The sequence below is a fragment of the Miscanthus floridulus genome, chromosome 3 (genome assembly GCF_019320115.1).
Source record: "Miscanthus floridulus cultivar M001 chromosome 3, ASM1932011v1, whole genome shotgun sequence".
Taxonomy (NCBI): domain Eukaryota; kingdom Viridiplantae; phylum Streptophyta; class Magnoliopsida; order Poales; family Poaceae; genus Miscanthus; species Miscanthus floridulus.
The window spans coordinates 85,305,405-85,322,985 of record NC_089582.1 but is presented as its reverse complement, the minus strand read 5'-3'; the positions used below and the strand labels follow the sequence as shown (position 1 = coordinate 85,322,985).

The window sequence follows — 17,581 nt, the reverse complement described above, 5'->3', positions numbered from 1 at the left end:
TATCAGTTAGTGCGACTGTCGTTGATATCTCACTTAGCTTTCTCAGCTGAAAACTACTATCAGTTGTTCGTCTGATCTTCTCCTTCATTCTGTTTGTTTACAGGATGAGAACCAGAAAGCTAGTTGTAGTCATAGCAGAACAAGCTGCTGATGTATGGAGCTGTCATGCTTTTATTTTTATTATTTTTATTTTTTTTGGAACGGCATGCTTTTATTTTCTAATTTCATAGTATCTTAAAAATTTGCTAATTTCTTTGGCTGTCATGACGATGTATGGAGTTGCAGAAATGCCAATGCATAGTACCTTGAAAAAATTCTAATTTCTTTGGCTTCATTTTGTGTAGTCAACGTAGCTGTGAATCTATTATCTATCAAATAGCAACACAATGGTATACAAAATAATATTCATGAATGATCTTGGCTACATGCAAAGCATTAAACAGTTTGCAGACGACCCCTTCTCTGTTGTAGGGTCTGTCGTTTGTTTTTCTAATTGTCTGCACATCAGATTCGAGGCTCTTACAGACGACCTCCCGTCTATGGGTTGTACATACCCTAAGTACCTTCTTTTGCACTCAAAAGTTTTAGCATGGATTAATAAACTTGCCAAATTGTACAATATCATTGTTTGCACAATTTATAAATTTAGGTTTAGTAATTGCATTAAAGTACGCTGGCAAATACAGTCGCCACAGCTTACATGCATGCATAGTCATGAGATGAATGTCTTGAGCAGGAAAGGTACACAACACAACACAACACAACACAAGAGAGAGTACGTGGAAATTACAAGAAAGTGACACAAGCGCAAACCAAATCATTTATTGGAGACTCATGTATAGATCCCTCGCAGACAGAGACGCAGAGGCGAAACACACCACGCACATCATATAACCAGTGCCTCTTTTAAGTAAACCTGGCTGGCGCTTGTGCTGGTGATATCGAGATTATAGGATGGTTCATTCCATAAGCGGTCCAAACGAAGATTACTATGGAGATCCCTGATAAGCTGAACAAATTTACCAGGACTATATATGTGTACCACCTTAATGTCCAGAATGTCCCTTTCCTAGCACGTAGTGGTAGTGCAAAACGGAACAAATTCAGCCATAAGTCAGCGAAGTTGTATAGCACTACAAGAGGACTCCATGCACAGATCAAAATGGCAGTGAATTGAGCAACAGGAGCCAGCACTGTGTACACACCGAGTGCGAAGGCAATCGTCAAGGCCATAATGGAATTGTGCATGAAGCCCGTGGTTTTGTCAAAATGGATTTTGCGTCTCACCAAACTAAGCTTTGCAGACCCAGCAAACATGAAACCGAGAGTAGCAATTGTGGAACAAATGAAAGCAATTGTGTTGGCTATCATGAATGCGTGAAAGGCATACGTCCCAGCAAGTGTAGGTGTACCTCCGAAATGGTGATCGTCAGCTCTGTAACCACCAGGCAAGGCAAACATTGCACCGAACGTCACAGTTGCTATTAGAACAGAGCCAATAGATTGAGATTGCGTCGAATTTTTCAACATCTCCAATTCTTTGTCTTTATAGTCAGAGTTTACTCCATGATGATTTTCATACTCTTCATAAAAATGATCCATGCGAGAAACACCTCGAGTAGCACCAGCAATTTTGAGTGCCCTCGTTATCCAGATTTCAGGGTCCGCCTAATAAAAAAACAGGTACAAAAGCATGTTACTTTCACCTTCAAACACACAGACATATATGTAGGATCCAACACTATGTTGTACAACAACAACAATAAATAATAAAGCAAGAGGAGGAGATATGCACGATTACCGTTGCATCATAAAAAGATGGGCGGAGCTGATAGAGTGCTATATCTAGAGGCGTTTGATTTTCCGCATTTGTTAAATTCAAGTTGACTTGTGTGCTCCCAAATAGACCACGAAATATACGAAGATTACTCCCATCCTTGACAGCTAAGTGTAGTGCAGTGTTCCCTTCTCTGTCTTGCATATTCATAATCCATGCTAGAGATCCACTTCTGCAAGCATAGAGCACTGCCATCGCATTCTTTTTCTCCACAGCAACATGAAGGAACGTCCTCCCCTTAGCGTCACGCAGACCAGCACTGCTGGGGCACTTCTTCACGAACATGGGAATGGCATTGCTTTTGGCCCAAAGCCAAACAATATTATTGTCTGGTTGATACAGAAAAGGCACATTGGCCTGTGCTGCAACAGCCACGTGTATGGGGGATAATCCATTATTGTCTGGTTGATACAGAACAGCGGTGTTGGCGTTGAACACTTGTGCACATGGGCTTCCACGCCGTCCTGCCCCCCGCAAGCCAGCTGCAAAGTGAAGTGGCGTACTACCATTTTCATCGGTTTCTGTGGTAAGCTTCTTGCTCGTGTTCCATTCCAATAACATTCTTGTAAGCACTGCGAAAAATATGGACAAACTCAAATAAGCATGGGAGAAATGATGGACCCGTCTCTACCCCATTATGAAAAACACATAAATTAACTATCCCTAAGTTTGTATCTAAATTACCAACCTCTACAATTAAATTTAAAATAGTCCTATGAATTTACATTTCAATTACCCATCATGGAAAATAATTAAAAAAATACCCTAAAAATTATCCATATTGAAAGGTAATGAAAATCAACTATCAGAACTTTACATCTAGATTACCTGCATTTATCATTATGAAAGATAATATAAATTGACAAATTTAGTTCATATCTAAACTACTCACATCCTCTGTCGATTCTATGCACAAGTACCAATATATCTTGTTACGGAAAATAACTCAATAGCCATAAAATATACTACATGGAGTATGTTTCTAAGCTTACGCACCTCTACCACTATAGCACAATGTTGTTTGACATCGTGTAGATGCATGCATTATGACAAATATTTATTTTAAAAGTTTCATAGGCATGGAAAATTGTTCCCCACATAGTACCCGTGACATTGATTCTTTAGTTATATGATGAATAGTCCATGAATATAATTCATTTCAAGTTACTCTTTCCAAGAAGTTTATACATTTTGACCGAAACATTATTATTCTAAATACTGCAATTTAATTTGAAGCACTTAATGCTTTTATAAAACAATATTATTGCAATACAAAAAATCAACACCTTGAGTACTATGGTGCATGCATGTTCTATTTACACCATTAGATTAAAAAAATAAAAATATAGTCTATCACCTATATTTTTTCTTGGGAAAGTTTTAAATCGAAGATATAATAAACACTAGAGTTTCAACTTAAAATGTGGATTAAAAACTAAATAACTCACAAGATCAATAGTTGAAGTCCAGAATATATATAGATTCATGATGTAACAAACAGGGATGCCACAAGAGTTTTCCACGAAGGTGCAGTGCAAAGGACGACAATACGGACGTGTTTGGAATGCTAGCCCGACGGCCCGGCTGCGCCCTCCAGCTGCAGTGCGCGTGTTTGATGCCGTTGGGCCGTCGGGCTCGCACGCTGCTCAAAAGCACCCAACAACCCAGCTCCCAGGAAACGAAGGGGGTCCGTTTTTTCACGGCCTGGTCCGGTGGAGCGAGATGGAGCGCACGGGTGAGCGAACTCGTCACCTCCCGGCCTCTCACCTTGGAGCGAGCAGCGGCGGAGGTTCCCGTGACTGAGACGGCAAAGGCAGAGGCGGTGAGGCTGCTCTGCGGCGGGGTACGCCCGCGCAGGGCCGGCGCGGCCGCGGCTCCATCCGTCCTGCGCCTGAGCGCCTCGCATCGGATCTCGGCGTCAGTGACGGACCTCAAGGGCAGCGGGCCCCAGCCTCCTCTACCACAGCACCCGGGGGCGGGCGGCGGCGCTGCTGCAGGCTCATGCGGTCGACCGGTCATGCCTCCTCTGTGGGCTACGACTCGATGGCCAGCGGAGGGCTCCTATGCAGTCATGGCCGGTCGGGATGTACATGGCCAGCGGAGGAGGAGGCGGCGCTGTGCAACGGCGGCGGCGGTAGTGCCCGCGCACGCGGCGCACAGGAGCGCGACCACGACGTGCTAGACGCGCTGGCGCGCGCCCTGAGGAGCACGGAGGCCGGGTCCCGCGCTCTGTGCTTGCGGTCGCGGACGGCGGCTCCGAGCTCGTCCATCGCTGACGTATTTCCCGTACCAGCTGGTGCTTCCCGCGCCACCGGCCACCGCAGGCGTGGCCTCTGCAGCGGCGCCTTCCCCCGCTGAGGGCAGCATGGTTGTCCGTCCACCGCAGAGTGCGCCCCGCCGTCACGCCAGTGCGGTGCTCGACGAAATGTCAACATGGAGAGAAAGGTGAGAGTGTGGTGGTAAGGCTACCGAATTTAGTGCAGAGTAACCATAACCATTTGTGCCCGAAATCAAACACGATCTCAATTCAACCGGGCTTGTCTAGGCCAGTGAACCAAACACACGAGGTTACACCCTAGGAGCCGTGCTCAGGCTGGCCAGAGCCAGGCCGGCGAGCCGTGCTGGGCAAGGGCAGCTTACCAAACACGCCCTACGTATCTCAATGTTACTAACTGAAGGTGTAGTGCAAAGGACGACAATACGTATCTCAATGTTACTAACTGAATGTCCTCAATGAACTTCCACGTAAATCCAAGAAATCTCATGAAAACAAGAAAGAATTGGCTATCATTTAGGTATAGACTCTAGTCACCATTGATATAATAGTCTCTAGATCTATAATATTTTCTAAAGAAAAAACAACATAAAGTAACACATGTATCTGTATCTAACTACCCACCTATGCCATCAGCCCATCATAGAACATAATACAGTGTAAGTCCGCTTGCATCCAATTACCCACTTGCTACTATGATAGGTTATCTTATTGACTCCTTAAATGTCCATCTAAATTACCACTTATATATGCCATTATTTAAAAAAACTAAACAAATAAAATGAATTATCGACATCTGTATTACAAAAAAAATGTCTAAATCTTACTATCACTAATTGGAGCCTCCAACGGAGGCACCACGTTTGTCAGTAGACGCGCTAGAAAAAAAGATAAAATTCTAGAAATTCTCATAACAATCAGATCGAAATATCTGGCCTTAATTTGATGGACTCTAATCATCATCATTGATAATACCCATTGGATTTATATAATAATTTATAAAAAATTCAAAAGAACCCTATAAATTTATATATAAATTACCCATCTCTGCTATTATAAAAATAATTTAAACTAACCCCCTAATTTTGCATCTAAATTACCCACATTAGCCATTATTAAAGGTAATTCAAAATAACCCCCTAACATTGCATCTAAATGACCCACCTTTGTCATTGTGAAGATAATTTAAAATAACTCTCTAACTTTGTATCTAAATTACATACACCTCCCATTATGAAAGATAATTTAAAATATCACCTAATGATTTTGTAAATGAGAAAGATAATGCAAAGTAGTCCCTAAATTGCATTCAACCTATATGCTATTATGAAGGATAATATAAAGCAACCCTTTATATTTGTTTCTACCTAGTATTAAATAACCATAATAGACATATAAATAACCATTAATCTGGGACGGAGAGAGTAGAAAATATGTATAGAAAAAATAATAATCCAGGTAGAAAATCGGTACATGTACGAGCGGTGTGTATATAAGAGCAGGAAGAATAATGCAGGCTTCTTGTGCGTACCTGGGCCTCGTAGAACGGCAGCATGCAACGCATTTTGTCCATTTGGGCCGGAATAGGACAGCACATTATTTTCAGACTCATCATACAATATCCGTGCAATGCTGCCTTTTTCCAGTAGAATGGCTAGGTAGAGTGGTGAAGTTCCCTTTTCAGGAAAACAGGCCAATTTTGGGTCTTTTGCCAACAAATGTTTGACCAATTGATGATCCCCATTACCCACAGCCATATGCAGGACCGTCTCATTACTATTGTTCTCCTGTCTTAGGAGTTCTTCAACTATGTTGTCCCCAGTTGCTAGAACAACAAGATGAGAGACCATTTCGGACCTCCCTGTCCTGGCAGCACAATGCAAGGGTGTGTCACCCTTGTCATTTTGCTTCCACAGCAGGTCTTTGTCCTTGCCGTGGATTAGGACGGCGCATTTCAGGAAGCTACTATCATCCCCATTGGCTGCCACCAAATGCAGTGCCGTGTCACCTTCCATGGTGACACCCTTGATGAGACGACGAGGCACTGCACCAATGCCTTGTTCCACGTCAGCAGGAGCTGGCTGCATTGCCGCCGCCGAGCTTCTGCTGGCCTGGTGGTTACCTGTGGAATATGCCGCTAGCTTATCAAGAAACTCTTTGCTAGGAGTCTTACTTGAATGCCCGTGCAGGTCTTCTTCGCTCTCGAGAAGATAGGTAATTTCTTCCCAGTTGCCTCTGCATGCTGCCTCCGCTAGCAGCGGATGCATGCATGTCGGTGTAGGCTTCTCGTCGGCCCTCGACATCACCACCACCACCGTGGTAGCGTCTTCCTTGTTCACCAGGTTTTTCAGCCGCTGGCATTGTGTGCGGTCTTGGTGGGTAGCCGACGACGATGCCATCGTGTTCTCCACCAGGTTGCAAGCAACTCTCCCCTAACTTCCTAGTTACAGTTGGACCCTCAATGTGTAATAAGGGACCGTTGTGCGTTCAACACGGATCTGGACACTCTCATATATACTGCACTACTCCTCTTGGATTGGAACCTTTTGGCTTTTTGTTCTTTTCTCTAATTTGCTTCTGTCGGACGAATCGGATCTAGATATATAGCATGCATTTGATGTCTGCTGGCACTTTAAAAAAGTTCCACATGTTGTAACTTTTTCAGAGAATTCATAGTTCTTGACTTCTTGTTTAAAAAAACTCAATGGATATATATGACCTCAAATCTGTCACCAAGCTAGAGATACCAATAAGTAGGAGGTTCAACACACAACGAATTAACAGAGAGAAACTAGGGACACGTACGCTGTTGAAGACAGTCGAGCCTGAGCCGTTTTTTTTTTTAAACACTTATTTTCAAAACAACTTTACGAGTGAAATTGTTTTTCTTCTCAGGTCACGAAGACATGAATCAGGATAAAACTGGAAAAAAAATAGTTTGTCCAGCTTTCAACTGACACATGTGGGCCCCATGGTACCCGAAGACTAGTTTTGCCCCGGAGAGAGAGAGAGAGCGCACAGCTTGGGAAAGGAGCGCGCGTGCGCTGGCTGCCGGGGCGCAGCTCGCCGCGGGCGCGGTCCGCCTCGGGCCTGCCCGCCGGGGCGCCGCCGCCGTGGGCGGGGTCCGCCGGGTTGGGCGCGGCGCCGTCGGGGCGCGGTCCGCCGGGTGGCGCGGCCGCTGGGGGTGCAGCTCGCCGGGTGGCGCGGCTGACGGGGGCGACTGGCCAGGGGGCGTGGGCGCCGCCGCCGGACCGCACGAGCGCCGCTGGGGCTCGGCCTGCTACCGCTAGGGGCGCGGCCGCGGGGGCTCAGCCTGCTGCTGGGGACCGGCCTGCATGGGAGCGCCGGCGGCTCATCCTGCTGCTGCTTGGGACCGGCCAGGACGAGGGCGCAGGCGTCGGGGCTCACGGGCGGGTCAGGAAGAAAGTCCGGGGAAGAAGATATGAAAAAATAAAGAAGAGAGAAAGCTAACGGCACTATGATAATTTTAGTGTTTTTTCCATCACAAGCTGTTTTACCAAATGGGGTTAAAAAAAAGAGCTCAGCTTCATATGTAGAGCTGCTCATTATTAGTTCCCATTACTCAATATTGATCTGAAAAAAAAAACAGCTTTATTAGAGCTGTGCCAAACAGGACCTAAACTAAGCTTTTGTTCCGTGGACCTGCCATCCATTCGATCCTCACTGAAGCGTCGCTATTTTGTCTTCCTCCTCGAGCTCAATGTTGTTTTCCTCTCTCGCTTCCATTATTAGTTCCCACTACTCCCTCTGTCCCAACGAACTATATAATTAGCTGGTTTTGAAGATGGATGGTATGAAATAGATAGGATTGAAGGGCATGAAATCACACGTCTCGCCACTACACTTATTACAGGTTTCATTTTTTTCTTTTGTAATAAACGTATAGGCCCCGTTCGGCTTGCTGAAACTTGGCTAAAAGTGGCTGAAAAACACTATTCTGGCTGAAATATTGTGAGAGAAAAACACTGTTCCAGCTGAAAAAAGAAGTCGAACAAGCTGGATATAAGATAAGCCGAATGGGATCAGAAGTTATAGCCTACAACTAAGAGTTCTCTCCCTCTCAAAACTTTCGACCTACCGACTAATAATCCGTCATATCATATGTGACTCATATAGTCATATATCTGTATCGTTCAAATTTCTCTCAAAGTATATGCATTCTAGTGGGCTAGACATTGTTTAAGTCTATTGGCTTTGGCCATCTCCCTATATTTTCCCAATACTGATTACTAGCACCCTCCCTCTCCCCTCTCACCATACCACCACCTCTAGATTTGATCCTTGCGTGAGTTCTATAACAAGTCCTCTGCTAAGAAAAGAATTATTTTTGACAGCTACAAGTTATCAGAAGCTGCACGTTGGAGCAACGTATCGTATTTTAGCTATCAAACGTAAAAAGTATCAGATTGTCAGGTACAAAAGTGTGGCTTGCATACTCAAGATTTCATACTATTGCTACTGTGTCGTCTGAAAAAAGAGAGAATACTAGATGATAAAGCTATGAAAAGCCTGCATGTCTACAAATTTTGTGAACAGGAAGACACTTGGTGGATGTTCTTTCTTTAACGCTTCTTCAAAATGATGCGGAATCCAATGGCTGTGCAATAATTAATGTAAAAAGACGAGTGTGCAGCATTCGAGCTGAAGTATCTCCAGAGTCCAGAAAGAAGCCTCATAGCCTTGAAACAAAGGAAAGATTTGTTGCATTGCAGCAGCCGAAACGAATAATGAATGCTATCATTGTACAACGTGCGCTTTAATCCAGTTGTTCTTTTTGTTTCCTCCCTGCTTAGATACTAAAAGAACTTTTATGACAGCCGCATGTTATCAAAGACTGCAGAATGGAGCAACGTATCGGATTGTATGTTTAGCAAAGACAAAAAAGGGTGTCAGTAGCATATATATCCTCTTTTTAAAGATAAAACCTGCGTCGACTTTCAGTTTCTCTTGATCGTTGTGTTATTCTTTTTTCATAGTATGGTATATATAAATTCTTGTCAACTGAAAAGTTTCAAGCATGGTAAAAATTCTTTGTGGATCTCTACTCATAGGGCTTACTGATATCCAACTATTGCAATTTTTTTTCCATACAGAGACTTTTACTTTTTACTGTTTTATTTATCCATCTACCATGATAAGCAATCGTGCTTATTCGACGGTCAACTGGCTTCATGGTTCTTCAAGTATAGTAGCAAGCCTCCCACGAAGGAGTTGAAAGCGACAACATAAAACAAAAAATGTTGGCAGTACAAAAAAAAAAAAACATCTTACCCGAGAATCATCCAAGAATATGGAAGTCATTGTGGAGACTAACCTGCGTGTTCGTCACCAAACTCGAGGCTTCAAGTCATCTTCCTGCAAAGACAGGAATTGTTTAATCTGTTCAGCTATCCTGCCAACCATGCATCTCCCCGTCAGTGATCAAGAATTTGGGCTCGTCTTTCTGTAACATCCCGGAGTCTGAGCTCACCTTAGAAAAGCTCCACTCCGAGCGCAAGTCGGCCCAACCTGTGATGATGCTGCCAAGGATGGGAAGGATTCCCAGGAAGCCTGCCCCTTATTTGTCACTCTTCTGTCTGTTCCCCTGGTTATCCTGTGGAATTTCAGTGCCTCTACATCTTTTTGTTATAATCAATGAATACTAGATCGTGGAATATTTTGTGATGGAATGTTAGAGGTGTTAATCCAGATAAGAAGTGGAACACTTTTAACACCTCAGGGGTGGGCCCCACAACCTACGCGTTTTCATCCCGCTTCGCACAAAACGGTTAACCGAAGGCTGCTACGTGTCCTTAGCCTGACTATTTAAGCTGGCCTGGCTAACCTTGAATTCACGGTATGGTACTAAACTCCTGGCTACAGTAGCTCGGCCCAACCATAATTCGGCCCATGGGCTGGGTCTCATATCCACCTACCCTCAATGGATTCGACATCCTCGTCGACCAGCTTACCCATGCGGGACAAATGCTCAGGATCAACTCTCTTGACCACATTCGTATTTCCAGTTCCCGGCTCAGGCGCCATGCCCTCTCTGGGGCCATACACAACCTGTCCAGTCTTCTAGACCATACGAAGCGTGAAATTGTCCTCGTCGATAAGCTTAACCATGCGGGACAAATGCTTAGGATCGACTCTCTTGGCCACGTTCGTATTTCCAGTTCCCCGGCCCAGGCGCCATGCTCTCTCTGGGGCCATGCACAACCTATCCAGGCTTCTAGACCATACGAAGCATGAAACCACGAGAGTTGGCTCTGATACCATTTGTAACACCTCAGGCTCGGCACACAGCCCAAGCCCACTCTACCAAGGGGTGGGCCCCACCTACATAGCAACCTAGGCGCTTTTGTCCTCACTTTGCACAAAACAGTTAACCGAAGGTTGCTACGTGTCCTTGGCCTAGCTATTTAAACTGGTCTGGCCAACCTTGAATTCACAGTATGGTACTAAACTTCAGGCTACGGTAGCTCGGCCTAACCGTAATTCGGCCCATGGGCTAGGTCTCACAATACTCTATTCGTGATAAGATTCCAGAGAGTGGCTGTGACATTGCTTGTTTGCAAGAAACCAACAAATAGCATTTTGATCAGCACTTTGTCAGAAACATTTGCCCTACTTTTTATCACTTCAAATTCCTCCCTCTGTGGGTGCTTCGGGTGGCACAATTATTGTTTAGAAAGGTGCTTTATTTAGTGCGGTGCTCGTCGTTCAAAATGAATTTCCTCTGTCCATCGAGTTTACTTCCATGAATAATGATAAGAGCTGCATCCTCACAAATGTTTGTATGGACCGTGTACTGCAAATTGGCAAGCGTATAATCCTCTCTTGGTTCAAAATTATATATCAGCTGTTTTGTCTGTCTCCTAATAAAATGGATCTACCGTCTCTGAAGTCTGCTAGGTATTTTAGGAGACATGAATATTTTGTACTCGCTCTGTAGATAAAAAGCTGTCTCCTAATATCAACTTTGTGCTAGTGTACACACATATACGATACAAATGGGCAAAGACTATGAATATGAAATAAAATATAGAGAGTAATTGGTAAATCTGACAATCAGATAGAGATTGCACTGTATCAATATTTAAGCTTAAGTTATAAGCAGAAAATAAAGAGAGCATGATGATAAACAATTTTGATTAACCATATATGCTAAATTTATCTGTGACTTCTAATACTTATATCTGTAAGATTCTACCCATGCATGAATTAAAACAATGAATTACAAATCCTAGCAACAGTTAACTTGTGGTTTCATCACTTCACTAACAATTTTTGTTTTCTTTAGAAAATGTCAAGACAAGAATGTTGACGCTAGACATGCAATGCACAATTGTTTTGTTTGAGAAATGGAGCAATTAAATGGAGACTTTATCTAAAATGTGTGAAACAAGTTTAAAGCACTGCTACTGCATTTTACTTCCAATGTCGGGGCAAATTACATACTCCCTCCTTCCCCAAAAAAATTGATGTTCTAGGATTAAAAAAATGATGCGCCTGGAAAAGATGATGCAAATCATGGGCGTGATGGTGGACAGGCCCAAAAAAAGTAGATGAAAACCCTAGAGAACACGTCATCTTCATCTAATACCCCTACTGGAGGTGGACCTGTGCCAATGCAATTGGCGACTGTGATGTCACTGCTTGAGAAAAAAGGCCTAGGGAAACTGAGCCAGTTACTAAGCCTAAATGACATAGCTAATCTACAGGCTGTGTATGTTACACCTCCGGCCAAGAATATCCCTCCGGCCAAGAATGTCAAAGGCAATGCATGTTCAGGAAAGTGTCTTCATCCACCAGAGAAAGCTACTAGTGGTGAATGTACCTGTACTGAACCCGGTTTGGAAGCTACAGACCGCTCATTAGTGACTGGGACACAAACTTTGCCCTCAGATTAGTCAAACTCGCCCAGGCTCAGCAAAAAGGTGACACCTACTCAGCCCATGCATGCCAACCTCACCTAGGCCAAAGGTTGGGACAAACGGTAGGTCGATATCACCTATTCCTATGCCGTGTGAAACTGATAGCAGTGTTAGACCGGAGAAACCTCGTAGCAGCAGTTCTGCTCCTCCCTTCAGGCAGACAGTTAAGCGATCTGTTGATGTCAAGGTTGATGACTCCGCAGCCGTCGGCTTCAAGCAAGCCGGGCAAAGATGTTCCAGTGAATATTAATGATGGTTCAGGGTTACAATCCCCTTTAGGTACAAATGAAACTTTGTTATCTCCTTTGAATTCAACTGAAGGGCTTCGACGTAGTACACGCACTAATATCCAATCTGCTGATGGAATTTCCACAGCTGACGAGGATATGACAAGCAATGCTATGCGAAGGGCTGCCATCCGAAATTTGGATAGCCCTCCGGAGAAGAAGTTGGTGGCTGCACAGAGTGTGGTGCCGCATTCGCTTTTATCTCCGTTGATTCCACAGCCTGGTACACACAGCTCTTGCCCTGCTATTTCCTTTATTCCTATTTCGAATGCTTCTTGTGTTAGAAATCTCAGTAATTTAGGTTATAAATTAGGAAATAGTAGTGCAGAGTGTACTTTGTCTATCAATGCTTTTAAAAAAAATAGAAGTTGATAGAACGATTATAACACCACCTACAAAACAATTGAAAAAAGGAGATATGAATGCGGGGGTTACTAAACCATTGATTCTTGGTGCTAGTGATGATGAGGCCATCGTAGATGACGACCTGCTCACTCATTTGATGAAGGATGTGTCGGAGGTGGATTTTGAGGACATGGACCCGGACACAAAATTATGTGATCTGAAGGCCACTGCCCGAAAATCGAAATCTAACTCGAGAAAACGTAAGGTCCGGAAAAGGGTTATAAATAAAACCTAGTTTACCAATGAAAGGTTTCTTTATTGGAATAGCAGAGGTTTATCGGACCTAGCTAAATTCCGATATATTTCGGAGGCAGTAAAGGACCATAGTCTAGATTTCATTGCTATCATGGAAATAGGGAAACAAGACATGTCAAAGACGAATTTGGCCCGACTCTCAGGAGGTGCGGATTTCGTTTGGCATTGTCTTCCACCTCATGGTAGATCTGGTGGAATCCTTCTTGGAGTCAATACAGAAATGCTACATCTTTCCTTGATTGTAGAAGGGGAGTTCTATATTAAATTCCATTTATGCAACAAGGCAGACAATTTCAAATGGATCCTTATGGCAGTCTATGATCCAGCCTAGGACGATTTTATATCGGCCTTTTTAGCTGAACTAGTTAGAGCATGCCAACAAAATCCTTTACCCACATTAATTGGTGGAGATTTTAATATTTTGAGATCTAGCAAAAATAAAAATAATGACACATATGTTGATCGTTGGCCTTTCTTGTTCAATGTTGTTATTGACAGTTTTGATCTTTGGGAAATTGATTTGGGACGACAATTTACTTGGGCCAATTCACTACCTAAACCCACATACGAGAGATTGGATAGGGCTCTTATGTCAACTGAATGGGAGTTTAAGTATCCATTAGTCTCATTACATGCCTTGGATAAGGGGGTGTCGGACCACACACCCCTACTCTTAGATACGGGAACAGCGGCCTTTAAGGGGAATGGAAAACAGTTCAAACTTGAACTAAGTTGGTTCGCCCATGAGGATTTCAATGATTGAGTTATTGAGATCTAGAATAGGCCGGTGAAAGGTAGGAATTCAGTCCAACGTTGGAACAATATGTGTAGTGCCTTACGGAGACACTTACGCGGATGGGCTTCCCATATTAGTGGAGTTTATAAGCAAAGAAAGGTCGAACTTCAATCAATAATTAATGACCTAGACATTGCTGCTGTGGTTAGGGATTTGACTGAACCTAAACAAGAAAATCTTGCTCAATCTCAGGATCAACTGACCAAATTACTTAGAGAAGAGGAAATCAAGTACTATCAGAGGGCAAAGGTAAAAGATGTCCTTTTGGGAGATAACAACACTAGATACTTCCAAATCGTCGCCAGTGGTAAACATCGGAAAAAAGAATTTTTCCCCTTGATCATGAAAATGGCAATATGGCATTGCTGAGGGCCAGGCAAACCTAAAAGCCTATATCGCTAGGTTTTATAAGAAACTTTTTGGAGAACATGAGGTTAGTTCCTTTACTCTGGAGAAGGACAGGATCTTTGATGTTCTTCAGGTTACACATACTGAGAATGACGTTCTAACTGCACCCTTTACCGAGCAAGAAGTGCAAGAAGCAATTTTTTATATGAAACATAATAAAGCACCTGGTCCAGATGGTTTTCCAGCTGAATTTTATCAAAAATTCTGGAATACCATCAAAGGGGATCTAATGCAAATGTTCCATGACTTATATGCAGGGGATTTACCGCTTTTTAGTTTGAACTTTGAGGTAATTACCCTTATCCCGAAAGTCCAAGAAGCGAACGTGATTCAATAATATCGGCCGATCTACCTGCTTAATACGAGCTTCAAAATTTTCACAAAAGTTGCAACCAATAGGCTAAATTCAGTGGCAGACCATGTTATTAGTCCAACTCAAACAACGTTTAAGCTAGGATGAAACATTCTGGAGGGTGTTGTCATCTTGCATGAGACTGTTCATGAGTTGCACCGAAAGAACGGAGTGGGGTAATCCTCAAGTTAGATTTTGAAAAGGCGTATGATAAAGTTAAATGGCCCTTTCTCTTTCAAGCACTATGAATGAAAGGGTTTTTGCCCAAGTGGATGAATTGGGTTAAAACTTTCATTTCAGGTGGGAGTGTAGCAATTAATGTTAATGACGATGCCGAGCATTTCTTTCAAACTAGAAAAGGCCTTCGACAGGGCGATCCTTTATCCCCATTCCTTTTTAACATTGTAGCAGATATGCTAGCTATTCTTATGAATAGGGCCAAAGTGGACGGGCAAATTAGTGGAGTAGTGCCTCATCTCATCGATGGTGGATTATCTATTCTACAATACGCTGACGATACAATTCTTTTTATGGATCATGACCTTGAGAAAGCCCGAAACATGAAGCTGCTGCTTTATGCTTTTGAGCAAGTATCGGGTTTAAAAATCAATTTTTATAAGAGTGGATTGTTCTGTTTCGGAAATGCCCAAGACCACCTTGATCAATACGTCGAACTGTTTGGCTGTAAGTCAGGTGATTTTCCAACTAGATATTTGGGAATTCCTATACATTTTAGGAAGCTTAGGAATGATGGGTGGAGGAAGGTTGAGGAACGTTTTGAGAGGCGACTGAGTAGTTGGAAAGGAAAACATCTTTCAATTGGAGGACGCTTAACATTGATAAATTCAGTGCTTAGCATCCTACCAATGTATATGATGTCCTTCTTTGCCTTGCCAAAAAGAGTCCAAAAGAAATTGGATTATTTCCGGTCCAGATTTTACTGGCAAGGTGATGAGCAAAAAAAGAAATATCATTTAGCTAAATGGAGCATATTATGTCAGCCCAAAGACCAAGGAGGTCTTGGAATTCATGATCTGCATATTAAAAATATTTGTCTACTTAGTAAATGTTTGTTCAAGTTACTTACCAAAGAGGGGACATGGCAGCAATTACTCCGCAATAAATATTTAGGATCGAAACCATTAATACAAGTGGAATGGAAAAATGGGGACTCACATTTATGGTCTAGTTTTATGAAGGTGAAGCGAGACTTTTCTCGCTTTGGATCCTTCATTGTAAGGACGGAACACAAGTACATTTTTTGGAAGACAAATGGCTAGGGAAATCGTCTTTACAGGAACAGTACCCGTGTCTTTACAACATTGCCAGACCTAAACACGTTACCATTGTGGAGGTTCTTTCTGGTCCATCACCAAACCTATCTTGGCGAAGAGACCTCATTGGTCCCAAATTAGTAGCGTGGAACAATTTGTTGCCCGTATTGCTAATATAGAGCTGGCCCATGAACAAGATGAGTTTCACTGGAATTTACATCCAAATGGAAAATTCTCGGTGAAGTCACACTATCAAGCGTTATTACATACTGATATCCCAAACATTAACAAACTCATTTGGAAAGTGAAAGCCCCACTGAAAATAAAAATTTTCCTGTGGTACCTACGATGAGGAGTTATATTGACAAAGGATAACCTAGTAAAGCGCAATTGGCAAGGTAGTAGTTGCTTTTGTCACAAACAAGATACAATTAAGCACTTGTTCTTTCACTGCTGATTTGCTTGTTCAATTTGGTCTTTTATTCATGTTGCGACAGGTCTTTTAAAACCCCACAATACAGGTCACATGTTCAATGGCTGGCTAAGAGGTGTCAACAAAGATGTCAAGCTTTTACTCTTGCTAGGAGGAGCTGCGACTTGTTGGTCTATTTGGCTCAGCAGGAATGATATTGTTTTTAAAAAGAAAAAATATTTCTCTTGTGCAGGTTATCTAACCACTCGATGGCTATGTACTTGGGCTATTCTACAGAAGCTAGATTTGCAGGATACAGTTGTAGCGGTATCACAACAGTTGACGCAGGTGGCCAAGGATTTTTTTTTTCTCCCAGGCACATGGGTGGCGGTCTAGTTTACGAATTGATAGTCACTAGATTGTGCCAGGTTTCTTCTCTTTCTTTGGTTGTGTGCCCCATGTTAGGCAGAGGCTCGAAGTTACCCTCTTTGGCTTTGTATCAACTCGATGTATTGCTTCCGATGTTTTAATAAAAGCTTCCTTTATCAAAAAAGATTAAAAAATGAAACTTGATGTTTTAGCTCTTGCCCAATAGATTGAGGTCATATCAACTTCTGATTATGGTCCACATGCCATGCATTCCTTTTAATGAGGGATTTATTTATTCCTTAATTAGCATGGTTCACTTCCCATAAGTAGGAGAGGAGTATATGGATAATTTGCTCTGAGCACTAATATATCCTAATAAAAATCCTAAGATATCAAGTTTCTTTTTGACCGAGGGAGTATATTGGAGCTAGAGGAAATAACAACAATGCAAAAATCAAGAAGGTCATATATTTTCTATAAAACTAGAAGCATATCCCGCACATTGTTGCATGAATTGTGGATGAATTAGAATGAAATTAGACTAAATTACTTATGAAGGAATAAACCATTATAAATTAATAGTAGTGTATGACATGGCATACTATTGACCACAATTAAATGTATGTGATTGGGACTGCTGTGGTGGACTATTTTGCAAGTCGAGATATGTTGGGACAAGCGTCCTGAATAGGTTGGAGAGGTGGAGGCTTCTTGGTGCGGAGAAGGTCTACCGATGAAGGATTGGCCAGAGAAGGCTCCGACGAAGGCCCGGCCAAAGAAGGCCAGCGACGAAGGCCCGGCCGAAGAAGGCTGGTGACGAAGGCCTGGCTAGAGAAGGCTCCGACGAAGGCCTGGCCGGAGAAGGCTTTGACGAAGGCTTGGCCGCAAAAGGCTGGCGACAAAGGCCTGGCCAAAGAAGGCTCCGACAAAGGCCCGACCGGAGAAGGCTCCGACGAAGGCCTAGCCAGAGA

General features: G+C 43.0%; 1 protein-coding gene across 1 annotated transcript; it reads right to left on the bottom strand.

The window, feature by feature from the left end:
* Nucleotides 1-741: 741 nt before the first annotated feature.
* LOC136546030 (ankyrin repeat-containing protein NPR4-like) lies at nucleotides 742-6,486 on the bottom strand. Its single transcript, XM_066538004.1, has 3 exons — nucleotides 5,644-6,486; nucleotides 1,802-2,409; nucleotides 742-1,668 (listed from the first exon to the last, which is right to left on the bottom strand). The coding sequence occupies exons 1-3, from the start codon at nucleotides 6,413-6,415 to the stop codon at nucleotides 907-909; spliced, it is 2,142 nt and encodes a 713-aa protein (XP_066394101.1). The 5' UTR covers nucleotides 6,416-6,486; the 3' UTR covers nucleotides 742-906.
* Nucleotides 6,487-17,581: the final 11,095 nt, after the last annotated feature.

What these genes read in the sequence shown, in the direction of transcription:
- LOC136546030 (XM_066538004.1), bottom strand. Translation starts at nt 6,415, where the DNA reads ATGTCGAGGGCCGACGAGAAGCCTACACCGACATGCATGCATCCGCTG. An exon ending in TGCCGTTCTACGAGGCCCAG is followed by an intron (nt 2,410 to 5,643) that starts GTACGCACAAGA and finishes TATTTTTCGCAG; the next exon opens with TGCTTACAAGAATGTTATTG. An exon ending in CATCTTTTTATGATGCAACG is followed by an intron (nt 1,669 to 1,801) that starts GTAATCGTGCAT and finishes TTTTTTTATTAG; the next exon opens with GCGGACCCTGAAATCTGGAT.